The sequence below is a fragment of the Manis javanica genome, chromosome 6 (assembly GCF_040802235.1).
Source record: "Manis javanica isolate MJ-LG chromosome 6, MJ_LKY, whole genome shotgun sequence".
Lineage (NCBI taxonomy): Eukaryota > Metazoa > Chordata > Mammalia > Pholidota > Manidae > Manis > Manis javanica.
This window is the reverse complement of record NC_133161.1, coordinates 6,356,594-6,379,944: the sequence shown is the minus strand read 5'-3', so window position 1 is coordinate 6,379,944 and position 23,351 is coordinate 6,356,594. Positions and strand designations below refer to the sequence as shown.

General features: G+C 53.7%; 1 protein-coding gene across 3 annotated transcripts; it reads left to right on the top strand.

The window, feature by feature from the left end:
- ZNF282 (zinc finger protein 282) lies at nt 1-20,702 on the top strand. 3 transcript variants are annotated; one of them, XM_073238265.1, is made up of 8 exons: nt 1-273; nt 1,935-2,354; nt 8,289-8,415; nt 8,948-9,067; nt 10,855-10,974; nt 12,381-12,494; nt 13,569-13,682; nt 18,354-20,702. In XM_073238265.1, exons 1-8 carry the CDS (start codon nt 109-111, stop codon nt 19,106-19,108), a joined length of 1,935 nt encoding a protein of 644 aa, XP_073094366.1. In that variant the 5' UTR covers nt 1-108; the 3' UTR covers nt 19,109-20,702. The 3 variants fall into 3 exon arrangements, with proteins under 3 accessions (XP_073094366.1, XP_036855159.1, XP_073094365.1); XM_073238264.1 differs by having other exon boundaries at nt 4-273; nt 10,861-10,974; XM_036999264.2 differs by lacking the exon at nt 10,855-10,974 and having other exon boundaries at nt 3-273.
- Nucleotides 20,703-23,351: the final 2,649 nt, after the last annotated feature.

Sequence of the window (23,351 nt, the reverse complement as noted above, 5' to 3'; positions counted from 1 at the left end):
GCTCCTACGGGCTGTAGATGGAGCTGTCCGGCCCCGGCGAGGGGGAAGGCGCCTGGAAAACGTTCTTCTTCTCCCTGGCCGGCCCGAGCGGGGAACAGCACTCCCAGGATGCAGTTTGTGTCAACACGGCCGCAGCCTCAGCAGCTGGGCATCCAGGGCCTGGGGCTGGACAGCGGGAGCTGGAGCTGGGCCCAGGCGCTGCCCCCGGAGGAGGTCTGCCACCAGGAGCCGGCGCTGCGCGGGGAAATGGCCGAGGGAATGCCGCCCATGCAGGTGGGTGCAGCCCCCGCCCAGCGCCATGGCCGCGCGGGGCCGTGGGGGCGGGGCGCGGGCCGGGCGGCCGCGACACCGAGGCCCCCGGCGGCCCGGGCGGCGGCCCTGGGCAGGCCCGGCCCCGAGCGGCGCCGGAGGAGGCCCGGCCCGCGCGAGCGGCAGGCCCCCGAGGCCGCGTGCGGGCCGGGCGGAGCCGCGCCCGGGGCCTGCGGGGCGGAGGCCCGGACGCGCCGTCCCGGGACCTGGCGGGGCCTGACCGCGCCTCCAGCCCGGCCCGGGCTCGTCTTCGCGCGGGCCGCCCTCGTGGCCCGGCCGGGGCGTGTGCGCACTGGCGCGCCCCATCGGCTTCCACCGGAGCCACTTTGACGCAACGATGTCTTAAATGTCGCGTTGCCATCTTTCACCAGGTATAGCGAGTCATTCGCTTTTCTCCTGCCCCGGTGTGATGGAGGAAAGGGGCCACTGAGAGGGGACTTTGCCTTCTTTCCTGCGCTTGGCAAACTTGGCTGCACGTTAGACTCACCCGAGCAGCTTATAAGACTCCTGAGGCCCAAGCCCCCTCCCAAACCAGCTAAACCAGCCTCTCTGGGCTTGAGAGTAGGCACCAGTCATTTCTTAAAGCCCCACAAGGATCTCCATGTACAGAGGAACTGGAGAGCCAGTGCTCCAGCATTGTGTGCAAACAGGGGAGGAGGGGGGTGCAGACTGAGGCCTGGATAGCTTTCCCAGGAGGAAAGTGGGAGCTGACGGTGGGCCGGACCCTGCAGAGGCCCCCTCTGCTCCTGGCTTGGTTCTCAGCCACCTGACAAGTCAGCCAGGAGTTGCTGTGTTGTGTTTAATCATTTTTCAGCTTTAGGTCTCAAGATCTGAGAGAAGTAGACCGTGCTCCCTGACTTGATAAACTTGTGTTGGCAGCCCTTGTCCCCTTCTGTGGGCCAGGCAGGGGTGAAGCCTAAATGAGCTCAAGTGGATGGCTTTGCTAGAAATACCACCACCTCCTAGGGCCCTGCTCCCCTTTCTCCCATGTCATTGCGTGATTTCCTGGAAGCTGTGGGTGTTCCCCTGTGGCTCTCACATCTGCCCTGAGTTAGGGAAATTGACATGCCTGTCCCTGGCCTGCCCAGGTCACCTCTAAGAGGCAGGTCTTCACTTTGCCCAGCCTGAGGGCCTCTTCAGCAGCAACAGGGAGAACAGAAAATGACAGCCTCCTCCCATCCCACATGGCAAGGAGAGGCAGGTATCAGCCCTGGGTGCTGGCACAGTATGGGGCCAGTTCCCAAGTCACCAGTGAACTGGGACACCTTCTCTTGTTGGTCATAGGGCTTAGCTCCAACCTGCACCCACAGGGCCTCACCTTCTGAGGGGGACAGCAGAATTGGGAGGTGAAGGGAGGCCATGGAGGCAAGGGCTGGGAGGGCTTCTCTTCCCCTTAAGTAAACTCATGACCAGCCTGACTCCTGCAGGCAGGAAATGGGCTGGTTAGCTGGGCGGTTGCTCAAGCTATTCGCAGGGACGTTAGTGAACACTATAGCCTGAGAGGCGGGGGCTCAGCAGAAGCATAAGAATCTATGGCATCTGATTAGATGTCCCTGCACTTAGGCTGCCCTCGTCCATCATGCAGGGTCTCATCCCAGGCTGTCACTTTCTCCCTCTGCACACAGGCTCAAGAATGGGACATGGAGGCCCGGCGACCGATGCCTTTTCAGTTCCCACCTTTCCCAGACAGGGCACCTGTCTTCCCTGACCGCATGATGAGAGAACCCCAGCTGCCCACAGCCGAGATCTCACTCTGGACCGTGGTGGCCGCCATTCAGGCTGTGGAGAGGAAGGTGGATGCCCAGGCCAGCCAGCTGCTAAATCTGGAGGGGCGGACGGGGACCACGGAGAAGAAGCTGGCCGACTGCGAGAAGTCAGCCGTGGAGTTCGGGAATCACATGGAGAGCAAGTGGGCCGTGCTGGGGACCCTGCTGCAGGAGTACGGGCTGCTGCAGAGGCGGCTGGAGAACATGGAGAACCTGCTGAGGAACAGGAACTTCTGGGTCCTGCGGCTGCCCCCGGGCAGCAAGGGGGAGGTCCCCAAGGTACGTGGTGGTCCCAGGGGCAGGGATGGCGGTGAGGACCAGCACCGTGAAGAAAACTCATGGCTGTCAATCTCTCTCACAAACTTCCCTGGCTCCCCGTTGTCTCCTGTAGTGTTGTGTTGAAGCCTGTCTCCGTTTAAATAACCTGGTTCCTATGTTCTACCCCAGTGAGGCTGGCCTCCACCCCTTCCCCACAGAGTGTGCGTGTTTCTGTCTTTACTCTCACTGTACCCAGCTTGCAGGGTGTCTGCAAATTCCTGCAACTCTTCAGGCTTGGGTTTTTCCCTTGGCACCTGCATTTGTCATTGAATATCAGTGTACATGCTCGTCTGAGCTGGTGGGATACAGACCCCAAATCATGCAGACTGGATTCGCAGGACCTTGTGCGGTTTCCTCCTGTGCCTGCTCTCCCCGCGCTCCACAGTGTGCTCCCAGTTGGTGACCCTGCTTTCTAGTCCACTGAGAGATCGGAGTCAAAAGAGACTTCCACGGGCAGTTGGCACATTCGCCCACCGCCTGCCCCAGGCACTCTGCTTTCCTGTTGCTGTGGGCTCGCCGTCCCGCCTCGTCCCCTGCACCAGCATCCCAGTGGGCCTCCCCTTTCTCTGCTTTATCGTGGACCATCCCCACCAGCATGGAGACATCAGCTGTCTCTAACGCAATCCGGTGACACCGGGTATCTCCCTCCAGTTAGGCCTCGCTCCTCTTTAGAACGAACCCCTTCAGTGAGTCATCTGTGTTTGCTGTCTCCAATTCTTTCTTCCCCTTTTTCCCTCCCTCCCTTTTTTAACCTCTTTATTATAGAAAATTCAGACACATAGCAAAAGAGGCAGAAGACTGTGATAAACCCTCACGAACCCATCCTCCGCCTTCAACAGTTATCAATTCTTGGCCAGTCTTGTTTCATATAAATCCCTACCCATGTCCCCCTTCCATTTTATTTTGAAGTGAATCTTAGCAGTCATTTTATTTGTATTTCAGCAAGTAGCTCGAAAAGGTAAGAGCTCTTTTTAGAAAATGATAATCTTGGTGTTATTACTATTACAACGAAAGCTTCAACCTACTCAATTATTTTATCAGTGTTCAGATGTCCAGTTCTTCCCAAGTGTTATCATTCTTTTTCTATCGGTTGGTTTGAATCTGAACTTAAATAAGATCTGTGTATTGTGATTGATGGGTCTTTTAGGCCTTGTTTTAATCTATAGGTTCCTCTTCCATCTCCTTCATTTTTTCTTGCAATTTTTCTGTGGAAGAAACAAGACCATCCATCCTGTTGAGTTTCTTGCCTTCTGGATTCTGCTGCTTCATCCTTCACGGTCTCACTTAACTTGTACCTCTAGTCTCAGTATTCCAGTAAGTTGATAATTGTATCATTCTCCCTGGCACCCATGCCAGTCAGGCTTTTGCCACCACCTGTCCATCCTACTGGTCTTGCCAAAGGCCTAATGAAGCCAGTTGGGGGCAGGTGGTCGTGGTCTTCATCCTCTCTGCCCCGTCAGCAGCATTTCATGCAGGTCCCCGTCCCCTTGAAAGCCCTTTAGTGGCTTCCAGGGCAGCCCTCTAGCCTCTTCCTACCTCACTAGCTGCTCCTTCTCAGTCATCTCTGCTGGTTTCACCTCCTTTTCCCGACTTCATATCCAGAGTTTGGTGTATCCAGAGCTGGGTCTGTCCTCATGATCTCATCCAGTCTCTGAGTTTTAAATGCAGTCTGTGTGCTGTCAATTCCCAGAGGCAGCTCTTTACTCCCATGTCTCTGTGTACCTTGCCCTGACTTCTCAAATGCCAGATGCCCACTCCTAGCTGTTAATTCAGCATCTCCATCTGGATGTCAGTAAATACTTAAGAGTTAAGATGATCAAACTGAATTCCTGATTGTGCCCCTGAAATCTGTTCTACCCAAAGACATCCTTGTCTCTTTTGAAGATAACGCATCCTAGTTGCTCAAGCCAAAAGCCCTAGGGTCATACTAGCCTCCTCTCTTTCTCAACCCTCCTTCCAGTATATCAGCAAATACCTTTTGATTTTTTGTTCAAAATAATGGCCACAGTCTGACCACTGCTCTCCACCCCCATCGCCCCGCCACCATGCGGTAGGAGCCGCCGTCACCTCTCATCGTACTTGCTCTCCTTATCTCCATCCTCATCCTCCATCCCATACAGTCTGTTCTCAGCAGAGCAGCGGTCATCCTTTTATACCTGTGCTTAAAACCCCCACGTGGCTTCTTCTCTTTTTTAACACGAAAGCCCCCTTCTCCGGCTCCACCTTTCTGCCCCATCTCCCCTGTCCCTTGCTGTCCACTCCTTTCCATCACACTACAGAGGCCCACTGCAGGCACTTTCCTGGCTGAGAAGCTCCTTTCCTGCGTACCTGCCTGGTCCCCCCAATGTCCAGTGGGGTCAGCATGGCCTGCCACAGTGACCCAGTACAAAAGAACCATGTCCCTCTGCCGCCAGCAGGCTCTTTGCCCTGTCCCCACTCCCCATTCCTCCAAAGCACCGTGGCATCAAACATCTTTAATATTTACTTCTCTTTTTGTCTTCCTGGTTGATTTTCCCTAACCAGGCTGTAATCTCTGCTTGGTTCACTGCTGTGTCTCTGTGCCTTTAACAGTGATTGGTTTATAGTTGGTGTGCAAAAAATACTGGCCAATTGACTCTCCAGCTGGAGAGCTCATGTGTCCACGTAAGGAACTGGTCCTATACATCATCCTATCTGCTGAGGCAGCCAACCCAGGGACTGCCCACTCGCCATTGGCCTGTTGAGGCCTCACAGAACCAAGCTGTCATAGAGGCTGTGGATGCCCCCCCAAAACCTTTCCTGCCACCGTAGCCCACAGGCCTGTTCTCAGTACGGCTTGGCATATATTGTTGTTGGCAAAGTCAACATCTCTTGCCCTTTTCCCTTATCTGCTCTGCATGTTTTCACTCCGTGCTGGTGCCTGTGTGGCACCGTTGTGTGTTCCACACACTGGATCAGGCATTTGGAGTCTTGAGTTGCAATGACGGGGTGGTTGTGGGGTCTGGAGTCAGAGGACTAGGGTCTGAATCTTGCCTTTGCCACATACTAGTTCTACTGCTGATCAAGTATGTTCTTTCTCTGAGCCTCCTCAATTCCTCTTTCCAAAGACATAAAGTATAAATAAATAATTTAGTGAGTAAATTCCCAGCTGGTTGCACTGAGTTTATGTTCTCATCTGTAAAATGAGGATGATAATACACTTGCATTGTGGAGTGATGAGGATTAATGGATTTCATCAATGGGACAGCACTATATAGCTCAGCATATTAGCTATCCCTTGCTGTGTAACAAATTACCCCAAAACTTACCAGCCTAAAAAAATAATGTGTGTTAAATGACATACAAACCTTCATCGTGTGGACCTTCCTGCAGGACCACTCGAATGTCCTGATGACACGGCAGCTGGCCTTCCCCCAGAATGAGTCCAGGATGGAAGCTGCAATGTCTTTTGTGACCTAGTTTCAGAAGTTGTACAGCATCACTTCTTTATTTACTTGTTAGAAGAAAATCACTAAATCTAGCCCAAACTCAAAGGGAGGAGAATTAGGCTTTACTTTTTGAAGGGACTACAAAAGAATTTAGAGATTTATTTCAAGCAAGCGCCCCCAGCCATACAGTGCCATGAGAATTAGCTGATGCTGCCTGCATTAGCGACAGCTCACTGTGTACGCTTGGCCACGCTAGCACGCTCTGTGTGCTCTGTGCAGACCCAAGGAAGGTGTTGTCTCTCAGATCCTTTGTGTCTCTTGGATCCCCCTGTGTCTGTTAATTGGTTCGTGGGTAGTCTTTTCCATCCAGCTAGACTGTAGGCTCCCTGCTGTCTAGACCACGGCTCAGACTTCTGCAGTATCCTGGCCCAGGGAAGTTTTTACCAAGTGATGTCTGTTTCCACCTCTGAGAATGTGACCCCAGACTTTTGCCCTTCCACGGATCGTGGAAGTGAAGTGAGGCAGGGGAATCGGTCTGTTGGAGAAGATGATGAACTCAGTTTTGGATACATTTAGTTTGAGGTTCGTGAAGTATGATTAAGAGTTGCCACTCAGAAGGCTGTTAAAATGTGAACTTCTGAGGGAGCAAGGGGAGCTGACAAGTGTCCTCTGCAAAGAGGTAACCATCGAGGCTGTGAACAGGGCGGCATTGCTGAGGGAGACGTGAAGAGAGGCAGGGCAGAGCCCTGGGGCCTGGGGAGCAGGAGGAAGCAGGAAGGACAATGTGGGCTGGGTGGGCAAGAAGCAGCAGAGTCATGGAAACCGAGCAGGAGAAGATTCCAGAAAGGTGGTTGGAAAGGCTGGGAGTTAACAAGAAGCCACAGGTGACTTTCCAGCACGTGGCACCTTCATAGACAGAGTCTTAGGGGCTAAAGGATGTGTACATGGTGAGAAAGGAAGCACAGAGTGTGTCTCAGGGTGTTCCCAGTGAAGATGGAGAGAAGAGTTGCTTGAGGTGGCAGAGTTGAGTGGGGGTGTATCTCGGGCTGGGTGACCCCAAAGGGAAAGCCAACAAGGAGGAGAGACTGGAGATGCCAAAGAGGGAAGAGTTTGGCTTGCGTTCCACCGGCAGGAGGTGGAGAGAAATAAAGGGCACGTAGTGGGGCGTTTGGCTTGGCGGGCAGGAGCTGGGCCAAGGCTAGATGGGAGCAAAGGGGAAGGGCCAGTGAGGGTGGGACAGGGAAGAGTTTGCCACCCAGGGAACGGGGAAGGAGGTGTCAACAAGATCAGCAGGAGGCTCCCACAGCAGCCTTGGGCCCAGTGGTATGAACTGACACTGGATTCACCAGCAGAATTTTGTGACTTGTGTCTATCAGCAGGGAATTAAAATGAAGAAAGTGGTCTGTATCGGTTTTCCCAGGTTGGGGATTTGCCCAAGTCTGGTGGAAGGTCCAGGGAATTGGAGGTTCTATTGTTTCTAAAGATGGGAGGTGGCATATGGGTGTGCATGTTGCATCTGTGCAGGCCGCCCTTGGGGTTCGGATCCCTGACATGAGGGCTGATATTTCTAGTTTATGTAAAGGTGCTGGCACTCAGCTGTGCACGGTGGCCCGACACCCAGAGAGCTGTCTTTCTAATGCACAGGTGCTACATAGGCTAGCTTTGGCCTGTAGGTACAGGCACGAAGGCTGATGGATGGGGACTGAGGCCTGGTGGGCTCTGGGGGTTGGATTTCAGAGTGAGAGTGAAAGGCAACCAGTGGATGTGACAGTAGTAGGAGGTACGGCTGTGTGGTCAGAAAGGGAAGTTCAGTTAATAAAGTCATTTTGAACAGTTCCTCCCAAGGTGAGGCCATCCTGGTGAGTGACTGTAATGAGTATAGACAAACTGAAATAACAGCTTTATCCTGCAGACTAGACCGCCTTGGACAACAAGTGGCCAATGTCGGGCGATGGATGACAGCCGGCAGAGGAATGTCCTAGTCTTGGCACCACTATTAGTCACATTCCACAAGATCTATTGACTCCAAGCTGTGTGCTTCTAGATGCTGGCATGTAGCAGTGAACTAAACACATCAAAATCTGGGCGCTTTGACACATGTGGCTTTAGATTTTACATGTTTAGTGACAAACCTGTAACCGTGTATCTAGAGGTGACTTGACCAGAAATACAGGTTCTGTGACAGGGCTTCGCTGCCCTCGGCTCCCTGATGCCCACTCTGAGAACTCACCCTGAGCGCCAAAAGCAGTACCTGAAATGGGAAATGACAGAGGCTGTGGTTAATGCTTAAAAAGTGGGGGGCAGTGTCAGCCAGCCCTGTTGTAGAAGCACAACAAGATCAGGAATAGAGTGGGTGGAAGCCGTTGAAATGGGCTGGGCTGGGTTTGGAGGCCGAGTCGCTGAGCGGAGCAAAGGCCAGGCCACGGGCGGAAGGGGAGGTGGGGGAAGAGCAGCAGGAGGTGCCAGGCTGACACTCTCGTTGGCCCAGGTCCCCGTGACGTTTGTTGACATTGCCGTTTACTTCTCGGAGGACGAGTGGAAGAACTTGGACGAGTGGCAGAAGGAGCTTTACAACAACCTCGTGAAGGAGAACTACAAAACCCTGATGTCCCTGGGTGAGGACCTGCCCTCCTCCACGGGCCGTCTCCGGAGAGGGGAGCAAAGTGCTCATCAGCCCGCGTCCCCACTCGCGGGGCGAGGCAGTTCATGTTACCTAACGGAAACTCCAGAAACCGTTTGCTTGTAATGCTAGAAAGGTAGGATGATTTATAACAGGGTGCAAATGAAAAGCCCAGGAACAGGCCTGTCACTGTAGAATTGACGGCTTCATCACTTCTGCGTCTGGAATGCAGTCACACGGCATCACTGCACCTCTCTGCACACTGCACCCCGACAGCCGTGCAGGCGCTGCGGTTGCGCACCTCGCGGCTTTCAGAGACCAGCTTTTTCTCCACCAGGACTTGGGGAACCTATTGGCTTGTGTTCAAGGTCCCTCATCCGAGATTACCTGACATATATAACATACACCACCTAGGGGGCCCTCAGGTGGGGAGGGGAGCCAGGATGGGGAGAGCTCTGCCATTGTCCTTGATGGGGACCCACCGGTCAACTTCACCCAGTCCTTCCTTCCCTTCCAACTCATTCCAGACACGGAGGGTCCAGTGCCCAAGCCAGATGCTCCCGCTCAGGTTGAGCCCAGGGAAGAGCCTTGTGTGTGGGAGCAGCGTGACGCGGAAGAGAGAGAAATCCTAATGGATCCTGACACAGGTGATGGCAGCTGAAGGGCCCCAGGTCCAGGGCAGGGCAGGGGTGCAGTCCCACTATTCCTGCATGAATTCGGGAGAGGCTTCCCTTGAGTTGCTCTGGGGACCTGTTCTGCCACTGCTGAGATTGGGCAGTTATTACAGGAAGGGGCTCCAGGCCTGAAAGCAAGGCGTGGGTGTTTGTTGGGTCAGAGACGTGCAGCCCTGGGTAGCCAGGTAAGCTGGGCAGACAGGAGAGGAGGGCAGCTTCCCAGGCTACGGTGCCCACAGGGAGAGACCCAGGGGTGGCCGCAGCCCGGGCCCAGGCCACCGGACGAGGGTGGAGGGTCTGCATGGAGCGGTTTTGCTGTGGCCCGTTGCGTCTTACTTGGCTGTGTGTCAGCGTCCTCGCTGGTTCTCACACTGACCCCAGCATCACAGCAGGCCCACCCTTAACGCTTTCTCCTCACTCAAGGAGGAGCCTCAGTCCTGAGGAAGTCCAGGCCTTAGAGCATTGCACCTCTCAGCTTTCCTGGAGATGGGAGGCGCTGGGCTCTGCCTTGGTCTGTCCCTGGTGCCCCAGCGCTCGGGTGAGACCGGAGCCGGCACTGTGTGCTCTGTCCCACCACACAGACTTTCACATCTGTGCCTCTGTCCTTCCTTCCTTTTAAGCGGGGAGCATGGTCACTGACACTTGCCATAGAAGGTAGCTCCAGGCAGCTGCCTCCTTCTAGCCTCTTCTCTTTATTGAGATATAATTCATGTACCATAAATTCACTATTTGTAAGTGTGTAATCATTCAGTGGTCACAAAGCTGTGCAACCATCACCACCACCTTATTCCAGAACATTTCCATCAGAGGAAACCCTGGGCCTGTTAGAAGTCCCTCCCGTTTCCCCCGTCCCCACAGCCCCTGGCCACCGCGGGCTGGCCCTCTCTGCCTCTGGGTTTGTCCTGGGCCGTTCATCTGTGTGGCTCCTGCCCTGTCCTCAAGCACAAGCAGGTGTCTGAGGTCAGCAGCTGTCACAGCTCTTCATGTTTAAGGGACTGTCACCTCACCAGGTGCCCTGAGTCACCACCCATCACTGTGAGATAGACCAGGGACCACTGTGCTCATTTTAGGGGTGGACCGTGCAGACAGAGGTCAGACAGCTCACCCACAGGGTGGGGACAGAATTGAAACCAGAATCTACATCTTCCAATTTGTCGTCTGATCTCTTCCCTGCTACCCGAGCTGTCTCCTGCCAGGGCTAAGCTTCACACCATAGAACATCATAAGAAAGCACCCTGTTATCACATCTTGGGGTTTACATGGAGGACATGTCATTGTCTTTCATGCATAAGGATGACGTGCATTATCCATTCAAGAATGGGGCTGAGTCGCATCTCTTTGCCCAGCGTAACTTCTTGGTAATCGTGTGCGTGTGTGTCTGGTGTGTCTGGGTGAGTGTGTTTGTATCTGGCCAATACTTTCTGACTGAAAGTGAAAAACAGGGACAAGTGACCTCTGCACAGAGGTCAAATTTATGGCCTAGTCCTGATTGACACCCAACCCAGCACAGGGCTCTTTCTGGAACTCTCCCAGCCGTAATCACACCTCATTCTGTGGTGTGGCCTGCCCCCCTGTCCTGAATGTTGATCACCCTCTGCTCCCAGGACCTGCCCTTCAGGATCCCGTCGTCTCCCGTGGGAACCAGAGACCCCTGTGCTCTTCCCTGGGAAGTGCTGTCAGCAGTGCTCCTGACCCCAGGAACATGTGGGTGGTGATTGTTCAGAAACAAGACTCCAAATGACATGATTCTCTATCCCCAGGAGCAGAGCCCCAGGTACCTGCACAGGAGGCACCCTCTCAGGTGAAGCGGGAGGAAGCCCTGTGTGCCCGAGGTCAGCGGGGCCCGGAAGAAAGAGCCATCCCCACCGAGTCCATCACTGGTGAGGGAGCCGCATAGCCCCGGGAGGGGGAGGAAGGGTCCAGCGCAGCCTGCAGGGCCCCGGTGTTGTCTGTGGTGTGCGCCAGGCCTGAGCTGGAAGTGGAAGAACTGGGATCCAGATTGGGCAGAGGGACAGGATTCCCCTATGGGCACGAACGTGGCACGCAGCCCTGCCAGTCCGCCGCACATCCGGGTTGAGCTGGTCCTGTTTCCTTCCTTCGTGATGTCAGTCTGTAACGACTCCCTCCTCCACCCGGAAATCGTACCAGGGCAGCAGAACCGAGTGCGGGGCGTTGTGCGAAGCTCTGTGCGTGGGGACAGACCGGTCCGTAAGCCCTGCTCCTGACCCGGGGGAGCCGGGATAGTTCCTCTTAGATGGCATTCCTTCCGGCTGGACTGTCGGGGCAGATGTGTCTTAGCCAGTCTCTAGAAAACGTGTGTGTGTGTGTGTGTGTGTGTGTGTGTGTGTGTGTGTGTGTGTGTGTGTGTTTGAGAGACAGAAGACAGACAGGCTGGTTGATTTATTTTAAGGAGCTGGCTTCCACAGTTGTGGAGGCTGACAGGTCTGGAATTTGCGGGGTGGTCCCTCTTCTTCAGGAGAAGTCACTCTTCTAGTAAGGCCTTCAGCTGGCGGGATGAGGCCCATCGGTACGGAGGGCCGTCTGCTTTACTCAGTCTCCTGATTTAAATGTCAATCTCATCTTTAAAAAATACCTTCACACAAACATCTAGAATAATATTTGACCAAATATCTGGGTACTGTGGCCCAGCTATAGAAAACTAACCGTCACAAAATGTATTACCATACTGTAGCTCTTTCCTTATTCATAGACTAGGGTTCCACAAACCTCACCCCCCATTAGTCTAAGCCCCACACCCAGAGGTAAGGAGAACAGCCTCAGGTGGAGGGAAGCCCGTCCCCCTCTCATCAGGCATGTTCCCGAAAGCACCACTGGTACTACTGTCAAAGTGTTCTGTAGAGATAAGAAGGTAAATCAGGGTGGACAGACTTCAGAAGAGAGGTGTACGATACATCTTAGAAAAATCCCATTAAAATGCCCAAGATAAAAGGCTCCATGGAAGTGTCCTCCTGAGGAAGACCGCTTTCCCTAGTGGTGCTCAGTACTTGAGCATGAACTTCCCTGGGAAGATTTAAGTTCCTGAAGCACAAAAAGACGCTGGCTGTCACCGTTAACACTGCTCCCCTATCGTATCCACTTATTTGCAGCAGAAGCTCCATTGATTGGAGCTAAGCTGACTTAGACGTGTAATTTATTAGCATCCTTAAATTATACCTGGTTTTAGGGAAAAGAAATAATCGCATGGAGTGAGAGATCCACTCCGAGCTGAAACCTGTGGGCATTTCCCAGTCCCCTGATGCCTTTGCTGCTCTGTTCCCACAAGCAGACTCGCCAGCCTCTGCCCAGGACCTCTTGTCCCGGATTAAACAGGAGGAGAACCCGTGCGTGTGGGATCAGCAGGATCTGTCCGAGAGAGATATTCCAGCGGACCCCAATTCAGGTGAGCAAAATGCCAGAATGAGCACCAAGAACAAGCAGCCGCTCAGCTGACTTCTGTAACCCCCAGGACAGCAATCTGACGGAAGCACTTTTTGTCAAAGGCCAACCAAAGGCTCAGAGACTAAAATGCAGCCTGTTCCTCAGTTAGCAACTTTGTACAGTTTTTGGAATAATAACCATTAGTCAAGTGGATAGGATTTTCCTAAGGATTCATTAAATCGATCATTTATTGTGTCAGCATAGCTGATACTAAAATCACATCAACAATCACAATTTTTGAACAATAAATATAACCAGAAAGGCTTTTAAAAGTTGAGTATATTTCTGTGACAGAAAGAAAGAAATTTACATTTTCTGAAATTTCTCTCAAGCGAATACTAGTTAGAGATCTTCAAGAAACTTCAGGGGAGAATCCAGGCAGATAGGAAAGGTCCACCCGCCAGGGACGCATGCAGTCCAGGGCTGGCGAAGCCCAACGTCACCTGATCTGGTAGTTATGACCCCAAAGTCTCATTCTACCCCCATACCAGGAGAAGATGATCAGATGTAAAATCTAGCATTCCTTGTAGTTCACTGACTACAGCTTCACCACAGAGAAGCTGAGGGGTCCAGTGTGGGGAGGAAGGCTGGCCCCGACAATCCACGGTCTCCACTACAGTTCTTACAACGACTGTTGCTCACCGCTTCTGCCGTTGCTGACTGTTAAGTCCTGCTGCTCGTCCCTCCATCCTGTGGGCCATCAGCCTGACCGGGCTGCCCCTGGCTGTCCTAGACCCACAGGTTGCTCTGGGACTCAGTGACTAAGTCAGAAGGCCTGGGTGCTAATCTTGCTCTGCTGCTGCCTTTGGGACAGGCCTCCTCCACCCTGGCCAACTCAAAATCCAGTGAGGACAAAGGGCGTCCCCCTTAGGCACTTGAGAAGGGGAGGAAGGCCAGTGAATGAACACGGATAGCGAAACAGGCACACACCCTGTGAGCTGGAGCAGGGGCCTTTGCATGTGATGGCTTTCAAACCTCTGACGGGAGGCTCACCCAAAATGAACAGAATCTAAGACTGCCTTCTTTCTGTGAACAGAGTCTCTGATCTCAGCACATGACATTTTGTCGTGGATCAAGCAGGAGGAGCAGCCATACCCATGGGGCCCACGTGACTCGATGGAAGGAGAGCTCGGATTAGCTTCTGGTCCCAGTGAGTAATGTGCCCCCAGGACCCTGGGTACTTAGTCCAGAGGGTTGGCTGCTCAGCCTCAGTTATCCCTCATTAGGTTTCGAAATGTTTGTGGCAGCCTGTCCACAGTCTGTACCAAAGCAGCACCCCCTTTCCTTCTGGCAGCTGGCAGGTATGCTCACTTCCTGGGGCTGTCTTAACAATGTGCGACAAATTGGGAGGCTTAAAACAACAGCAGTGTATTGTCTAACAGTTCTGGCGGCAGAGTCTGGAGCTGAGGTGTTAGCAGGGCCATGCCCTCTCTGAAAGCTGTAGGGGATCCTTCCTTGCCTCCTCCAGCTTCTGGGGCTTGCTGGCAATCCTTGGCTTGTAAGTGCATCACCCTGATCCCCCATCTTCATGTGGCACTCTGTGCGTCTGTCATGTTCTAAGGACATAAGTCATACTGGATCAGGGCACCCTACTCTAGTTACGACCTCATCTTAACTAATCACATCTGGGAAGAGCCTATTACCAAATAAGATCACATTCTGAGGACCTGGGGGTTAAGATCTCAACATATCTTTTAGCGGGGAATATAATTCAGCCTGTAATAGCAGGGAAATAAGAGTGGTCTGAGCCACTGGTGTCTGAGCAGGAGTGGATGGCTCACATACTAGAAAACGATGGCCAGAGTCCCAAGCCATCCCTGAGCTGACATCCTAGAGTAACTGGTAAAGATCCTGAAGTTCAAAGTAGGGGTAAGGGATCTTTCTCTCCTAACAGGTATAGGACCAAAGGTCTCACCTGACTTGGGTCTCTTGGGTCTTTTTTGAAGCTCCACTTCCTGTTGGTGACTGTAGGCATACATTCATGGTGTCAGGCTAGCTCGCCTTGCTAGACCAGTACAGTCACCTCGCCCAGGGCGGCTGGCTTAGGGTCTTCTGGTTGATTGGAGTGTTGAAGAGACAGCTAAACACCGGCTCCTTGTCCCTACTCCTCTGACACCCTCCAAGGGCTCAAAGTCCCTGTAAGAGCGGAGGACGTAGGTTATTTCTGATCTGAAAAGCCATTTAAAGCCCAGGTACGTGGATCCCACTCTGTGAGACAAATTTGGTTCCATCTGGAAGAGGAGAGTGAGGCTGGAGGAAAGGGCAGAGGATGGGCGTGGAACGGTGTACGCCCTTATTTAAAATAGAATTTAAAGTAGTTCTCTTTCTAATCTGTTGGTGGGGTGGGATGAGACAGGAAAAGCCAGGGGACTGACCTTGGGGACAGGAAGAAATTAGAGCAGTCGGTTCCGCTTCCTTCTCTACAGCAGCCAGTCCACCATTTCTGGCCGTGATGGAATAGGTACCAGTTCATGTCAGGAAATTCTGCCTAAACATTTGTCCCTCAGTGCTGCTTCCAGTTTTGTCAGCTGGGAATGTGTGGGGCTGGAGGAGCCCCTGTTTGGGGTCCTGTGTGGCTGTGGGAATAGGTCTAGGAAAGGCTGTGCAGAAATTAGGCGGCTTTATAAATCAGCGACCTTGTGCTTCTTCAGTTTGGATATACTGAGTCATAGGACAGTTCGCCTCAGGTCATTTTATCTCAGGGAAGCCTTTGAACCTTAGTGTATGGGAGGAAATGCCCAGAATTAGGGAGACAGGGCTCTCTGTCTTTCTCCCAAAGGTAGCCACGTTCCACTTGTTAATGTTGGAATGTGAAATTAGAATCTCACCTGTGATTTCTTTGAGGTTTAAAATCCACCTAGTGTTGTGGTTGCCCAGGATAACCAGATGGACTTTATAAGGCATGGCATCAAATATATGGCTGCTGTTCCTGCCAGCCTCCTTCCCTAGCCCTGGGATATGCAGGAGAGCGAGACCTATGTCCTGTTTGGCTCTCACTTCAGACATGAGCTACACATTTGAGGGTCCCCAGACCACCCTCACTTCTGACCTACAAATCCAGGAGTTCCCATTAACTGCTCAGGTTTAGTAATTCATTAGAACAACTCAGGAAAGCACTATACTTACAATTAGTTTTATGAGAGCAAAGGATTCAAATCAGGACCACCTAAAAGGAGGGGGGCCACAGGACCAGGTCTGGGAGGGTCCTGAACAAGCAGCTTCTGCTGGCTGCTCCCGGTGGGGTCAGGAGCGCCACCCTCCCAGCACAGTGGCAGGACAGTACCGAGTGCTGCTTACTACAGGAGCTCACCCGATCCTCTGTGTCCAGAGTTTTGACTGGGATTTCTTTGCATTTGTATGACGGATTGGATCATGAGGTTGACCTCCTTCTCCAGCCCTTGCCTCCTCTCCAGAGGGGCTCAAAGCCCCAACCCTCTAATCATATGGTTGGTCTTGGTGGCACAGCCTGCTCCCACTCTGCGTCATCTTATTGACTGAAACAATCTCGGGGCCCACCATGAGTCACCTCCTTAGCGCAAACCATTTGCGTTACCATAAATAACAAAGGCACTCCTATCACCTGCTGGGAAATTCCAAGGGTTTAAGGCTCCCTCCAAGGAACCAGGGACTAAGGCCTGCCAAATGACCACACATAGGCTGTTCTAAAGCCAGGAAGTGTATGAGATCTAGGGAGAGTGTAGACAAATATTTAGAGACCCCAGGTCCAAGCCTGGAGGAAACTGAGAGGAGCAGGGTGTCACAGAGCTGGAGAAGAAGCCCTCTCAGATGGAGGGGCTGTGTCGGGCCCGATGAGTGGTTGATATGCAGGACAGGAGAGGCCCTCGGATATGGCAGGCTGGAGGATGCTCGTGACCTTGATGAAGGTTGTTTCAGTGGTGTGCCGGGACACATGCCTGATTATAATAGTCTGAAAGAATGATAGGATTGATAAGTCTGAAAAAGAAAGGTTATGGTTACCCTTAAAGAACATTGCTGTGAAAGGAACAGAGATGAGATGAGCTGGTAGCTGGAGCAGAGAACACACAAGGTCAAGGCAGAGTGTTCTTTTAAGTTGGGAGATACTGGGCCATTGTGTGTGGCAGGCTGCTGTCCTTTGCTTTAGGACCCTGATTCAAACTGCCTGAAAGAATGAAGACATTTATTCTTGTACGTAACTAAGGGGCAATTGAGTTTCACTGTCAGCTGATTCAAGGATGCGTCAAGTTCTCAAGGACCCAGGTTCTTTCCACCTCTTTGTTTGGCCACCTTGGTGTGGCTGGAGCGAGATGTCCACGGCTGTTCCAAGCAATCACATTCAGACCCAGAGGAATATGAGTGAGGAAAGTTTTCCAGAAGCCTCCTGGCAAATTCCTTCTCACATTTAATCAGCTAGAACAAGGTCACATGCTTATATCTGTTACTGCTAATCATTGGCTACTGTCCAGTGAGCTCCAAGCAGAAGTTCTTGCATTCGAGGCTGAGGAGGGGTACGACCTGACCCTTCCAGAGAGGGGAAAAGTAGGATACCCTGAGCAGTGAGGTAGGATGCCAGGCTGTGTGTGGAGGGCCGCTTTGGAGATTCGATTTTCTCCAGCCGCCCTCAGCCACTCGAGTGCAGCTACAGAACTGGGTTCCCCAGGCAAGCATGCTGGAGGGGAGTGGGGCAGAGGTGCAGAGGTGTTAAGGACATACTGGTTAACAGCCGCCGTGCTCACCGCAGGAGCAAGGCTGGTCAGGAAAAGGAGAAGGAGGTGCTGGGAGCCGTGCGATGGGTGTACGTGTGGCAGATGTGGCCTGAGAAGTGGCCTCCAGGGAGCAGATGAGTTCTGAGCCGAGGAGAAAACAGGGTGTGGACAAGCCATGGGGACAGAATGCAAGCTTCACCTTCTTCACTGTTCTTCCACCTAAAGCCTGACCCTAAATAGGGGAGGAGGCTCAGCAGGGATAGAGGACTGTGAACTGGGGCCTGGGGAGCTGATGGAGGGTGAGGAAGGAGACTTGGAAACATAGTCGGCAGTCGGAGTAGTTCCTCAGGCAGACGTGGGAGTCCAGGGCCTAAGATCACTGCTCTGATGCTCAGGGCCTGGACTTTGTGTCCTACTGCCCCCAGGGTAGTGCAGAGCAGTGGGCTTGGCCTGGAGACGTGGAGGTGCAAAGAAAAGGCATCCTTGCAGGAGCAAGGACAGCCCTTCCTGGGGAGGCTGGCTTCACAGCCACTTCCACACTGGTTCCAGGAGCCCTGGTCACAAGTGGTCAGGGTCCAAATGGAGTCAGACGCCAGGGTGGGCCTCACAGCAGCCCCGCTGATCTGCTGCTACAGGAGCATGAAGTCCGCTGCTTGATTAGCGAAGCACAACTGCAGGGTGCCGCCAGGTAGTATGGTCCCAGCTCCTGCACTCCATTCCTGCAGGCCTCTAGACAGGCTTTTCACCTTGGATAAGTTCTGGCAAATTCTTTTTCCCCAGTCAAGAGATTCTGCTTAGATAAACTGGCATTGAACATTACAATACCATTAAGTCATCATTTCCGGGGGTTCTGCCTTCCAGTCAGTTCCACAGAGCATGGCCCTTCCCCAGCCCCAGGTCTGGGTGTTCCCCAAGCGAGCTGCGCCACCCGCCCGGCCGCCCTGCCGCTCCGTGGGCGGCCCGGGGCAGGTCAGAGGCTCTGGGAGACCTAGAGTCGCCTGGAACGAGGCCTGTTCAGTCCCTCATTTTCAGAGAAACGGAGGCCCAGAGCCTGTGGAAAGCCACAGAGGAAATGGGTTAAGGACCCAGGCCCCTGGCAGTGCCTGCGTGTCACCTCTCTGTGTCTCCCCTCCCAGGTGACGGCCTGCTGCTGGTGAAGACCCCGGGGGCGGCCCCGCCGCAGCCCCCGCCGCAGGCGCAGCCCCAGCCGCAGCCCGGCCCGCCCAGCCTGCCCCCGGGGCCGGCGCCCGAGGGCGCAGGGGGGCCGCCGAGCCGCGGGGCCGGGGCCGGGGCCGGGCTGCTGGACGACGGCTTCGCGGGGCTGGCGGCGGAGCGCGGCGCGGGCGAGGGCGGCGGGGGCTGCGGCAGCTGCTGCGCGGGCGGCCTCCGGCGGGGCCTCCTGCTGCACGGCGCGCGCAGCAAGCCCTACTCGTGCCCGGAGTGCGGCAAGAGCTTCGGCGTGCGCAAGAGCCTCATTATCCACCACCGCAGCCACACCAAGGAGCGGCCCTACGAGTGCGCCGAGTGCGAGAAGAGCTTCAACTGCCACTCGGGCCTCATCCGCCACCAGATGACACACCGCGGCGAGCGGCCCTACAAGTGCTCCGAGTGCGAGAAGACCTACAGCCGCAAGGAGCACCTGCAGAACCACCAGCGGCTGCACACGGGCGAGCGGCCCTTCCAGTGCGCGCTCTGCGGCAAGAGCTTCATCCGCAAGCAGAACCTGCTCAAGCACCAGCGCATCCACACGGGCGAGCGGCCCTACACGTGCGGCGAGTGCGGCAAGAGTTTCCGCTACAAGGAGTCGCTCAAGGACCACCTGCGTATACACAGTGGTGGCCCCGGGCTTGGTGCCCCGCGACCCCTGCAGGCGCCTCCAGATCGAGACTAGGGCTGGGCTGGGGGAGGGGAGGCCCCGCGACAGGAGCAGGGGTGGGTGCAGGCCTGGGGCGTCCTGAGGACCCCCGATCCTGCCGGAGGGTCTCGGCGCCTTCCCTCCCTCTCCCCGCCACCTGTAGGAAATCGGGAACAGGAATTGCACTCCAGACAGGGTCCCCTGAGGTTGGGCAGGGGTCCCCTAAACCTGTTGGGCCTGAGTGGACAGCCCAGCTCATCTCATAGGGTGGACCTAGGGGCCACCGAGTGGCTTCCCACAGCAAGATGCCAGAGGGACAGTGATGAGGTGAGAGCTTTCGGGCAGCCCCCTCAGACACCTGGTGTGCCCCTTTGGCCACTGTGGTCACAGATCGTGATCAGGGGAAGCAAGCAGAGAGTCTTGGAAGCCTTCTGAAATAAAGAAATAAGGTCCTAAGGTTAGGAGATGCTGCAAAGGAAGCAAAGGTACATGGATGAGATGAGGGATGTGCTAAGGGTAATAACATCTCTGCGATGACGACACTGCCTCCCGTTTGAATAGCGCTTTATACTTTTTTAAACGTGTTTTCTATCCGTTATCTGTTTTCACCCTTAGCCTATCCTCTGAGGTAGGTGGGGTAGGACTTTCCTGCCGGGGCAGCTGAGGAAAAAGACCTAGGTGAGATGGTTCACCCAAGATCACAGGAGAAGAGAGTGGCAGGGCTGGGCGAGGGCTCCTCATCCTGGGCAGTGTCCCCCACCACGCGCACTGCCTACCTCTGGGGTCTGAGCGACGTCTTTGGCCTGGCCGCTCTTGGTCTCTCTCCTCTCTCCTTCCCCTGACCCACCAAAAAGAACCAGAAGCAACGGGGCTGACTCTCGGAGTTCCTGGGACGAGAGCAGACTGGCTACCAAAGGCCCTGGCTTGGGCGTCCGAAAGGCTCTTCCTACGTGGGGTCCTGGGTGGGTGGCCCAGCCTGTTCTTCCCACCTCCAGTTCCTCAATCAGTGGCAGCCCCTTGTCGCTACACAGAAGTGACCCAGCCCTCTGGAGGCAGCTGGTCGGACCTCAGCCTGACGCTTAATTCCAGCTTCCCCAGGGCAGAGGGCTGAGGGAGAGGCCCGTGCTGCAGGGGCAGCCTTCACACAAGTGGGTCTCCCCCCAGGAGGGCTGGGCAAGTGGGTGCTAAAGGCTGGGAGCCTCTGTCTCTCTCCTGCCCTGAGCCTCCCAACTGGTGCTATCTGTTACCTGACCTTGCTCATGGACATGGACACAGACCCAACCTGCCCTAGACCCTGCAGACGCTTTGGGAGGCACCCTGAGGACTCCCTTGTATTGGTGCATCTGCTCTTTGGTCCCGAGGAGCCACATGTTTTGCATGACCAGGCACTGGTGTGGGGTGCTGTGTCCCAAGACCCTTGTTTGTGTCAAGAATGACTTTTCCTGCTCCTCCCATCACAATCCCGCTTCTCTCCCAGCCAAGGGAGTACAGTGGGCAGCCAGCGCCCACACCACGTTTGTGAGTGGTCTGCTTCAGCCTTCCCCTCATCTGCGCCTCTCTGCTTTCCTCAGACTCCTTTTTGCCGTGCAAAGGGAACTCTTGGAATTAAATAAAAGGTGTCCAGATTGCAGTCTGCATGTTCGCAGGGCCAGAGGGTTCTCCAGCATGGCTTCGTGCAGTAAAGCCTCAGTGAACTGGAATCTGGCTAACGGGGATTTTTTCCTTCATTCTACTTTCTGAAGGAAGCAAATCTTAAGAGGAAGAGAGGTGAGAAATTAATCATAGACAAGTTCAATGGCACTTTGTTAGAGCAGAAGGCAACCCTCTAGTCCAATGGTTTGGTTGGGAGGGGACCATATTCTGCTTTTCAAAAGTGTGTGCAGAATATAAATATTTTCATAATCAAAATCATGGAAAATAAGACCAACATATCTTTTTGGCCATTGAGAGTATAAAGGGGAAGAAATCGCTACTGAGACATGGATTTGAAGCTCCTGAACAGTTAGTCTATCCCTTTATCTTACCCTCAGGGAGCTGATTCCCAAAGAGGTTTAATGTTTGAGCCAGTGTGAGGGGCAGGACTGTCTCGTTCCTGTGTGCTGGTCCGGCGGGTCCCACTGCCCCAAGTGCCCCTCAGCTTTACCACGAGGCACCCCGGCCTCCACAGTGACCATGGGAGTGTCCTACGGTGAGCTCCACCCCCAGAGCTGATCCAAGGTGGTGACCCTCGGGGTGGACCTTCCCCAGGCAGCCGGGACCCTCAGTGTGGACCCTGGAGTCCACCTCCTGAAGCAGGTCAGGGAACAGGGGGCCTGCTTTAGGGGTGGATTTTTATTTTTCTTCTGATTTGTGTTAATTAAAATTAACTAATTTAAAAATAATGCATGTAGTAAAAATTCAAATGGTAAAGACACAATGAAGAGTAGAACTCTTTGCCTCCGTCCACTGCTGTTGCAAGGCATCTACGAGCAAGAGCTGCTCGTGTCCTTCCAGAACTGGAGAAGTCAGGGCTTGAAGGAAGAGTCGGAGGGAGCAGGGGGTGTAGAGCGGGGAGGCAAGGTGCAGTGAGGGTGAAGCGTGGCAGGGAGGCGGGAGGCTGGATTATAAGGCCGGACCCTGGCCGGGCCACAGCCAGGGTATGAAGGAGTTACAGGTGGTCAGTTGCCAGGTGGGTCATGGCCAGGCCGTGGACGGCCTTGAATACCAAGGCTGTTTCACAGGCTGCCAACTTGCTGGGGGTCTGCCGTGCTACAGGCCTCCTCCTAGCGCCCTTAGAAGCCGAGGGTGCGTAGCTCTAAGAGGTCAGAGGGGATGGAAATGAAGTCCTGAGACAAAGAGCTGAAGCTAAACAGCATTGAAGATGAAGAGCCGGTGAATAGAGGCATCTCACAAATAAGGATTAGGGCACCACAGCTGGCCTTCTGAGATCTGGTGCCCGGATATTGGCTGTAGGCAGAGAGCGAGCAGGAAAAGAGGAAACTCCACCCCACGCTCAGGTCAAACCAGCCTGTGCCTTTCTTGTATGGTATTGGTCCATCCGACTTAGCAGAAAAATGTAAAGCAGTGACCCACCAGGCCCTGACAGCAGAACAGTTTGGGGAAGGCCATGGCTGTTATTCCATCTGCCACTAATGGAGGGAGAGCTCTAAAATAGTCATTCTCAAAAAGGGGTTTTGTGTGTGTGTCAGACTCTCACACTCCTCCCTCCCGGTGAGGGTCCTGTCGTGGGTCCCCCGCCACATGGATCTTCTAGTGAGATGATGGCACTGGGTCTCAACAGGTTGAGAAGCCCTGTTCACACTTCTTTAGACCTATTTAAGGCCCATACCATCCTCAGCACAGTGATCTCTATAGGTTCACTGTCTTCTGTTACAGAAGACTGCCTTTTATTTGTCTCCTGTTCAGGATTCAAGGGAGAGCCTGTATCTGGTCTCAGAAGTCCAAGCCAGGGTTGGTTACCTGGCTGTCGCCGTGCCTGCCATCCCTGTGGGATCAATAGCCTGTAGCTGTAAAGTAGCTTGAGTCCCCAGCCTACATAGGGTGCCCTGCCCTGAATCTCAAGGATCCGGGGTTCGTTTTCCTTCGTTGACTCCTGCGTTCTGGAGTCTCAGGATCACATCTCTCTGCCATGGTGCTGGTCTCAGCTCCGTGTTAGCCCCGTGGTGGAGCTCTCCCTTGGCTTTGCCGAAACCAGATAAGATTCTTCTGTGGAGTAGACGTATTTCGAGGTTACAGAGAGCATCTCATCTCTGCCTAGTGCAGTAGAAGACCTGAAGTATTCTGTTCTTCTCACTTCTTTTTTTTAAGTGAGCTCTGTTCTTAAAAGACCTTGAACCGTCCCTTACACCATCAGGAATGTCTCAAAATTCGCCATCTCCTTTCTCCAATTTGTAGCCTCCCCACCTCTCTAAAGAGATGTTTCCTCCCACTTTCTGAGGTCCCTCACTTCCCCCTCCAGGAGGCCCAGGGAAATCCCCAAGTCCTACTTTACTCTGGAGAGCCATTTACTTTTATCTCTGGTTTTCATCTGCCTTCCAAGCCATACCTTGGGGCCTGCTTTTCTGCAATTAAAATGGCCAATAAAACTTTTCCATTAAAACAAGTCCTCTCCCTAAGAGAAATTCTGCACCAGTTTTTTTTTTTATCAATTAAAGGTGTTTTTAAATAGATTCCACATTTAAAGGATGTGCAGTAAAAAATATTGTCGCCAAGTTCCTCTGCCTGACAATGACTGGCAGACCACAGAGAAACAAGGTTCTGAAAGGAACCTGGAATTATT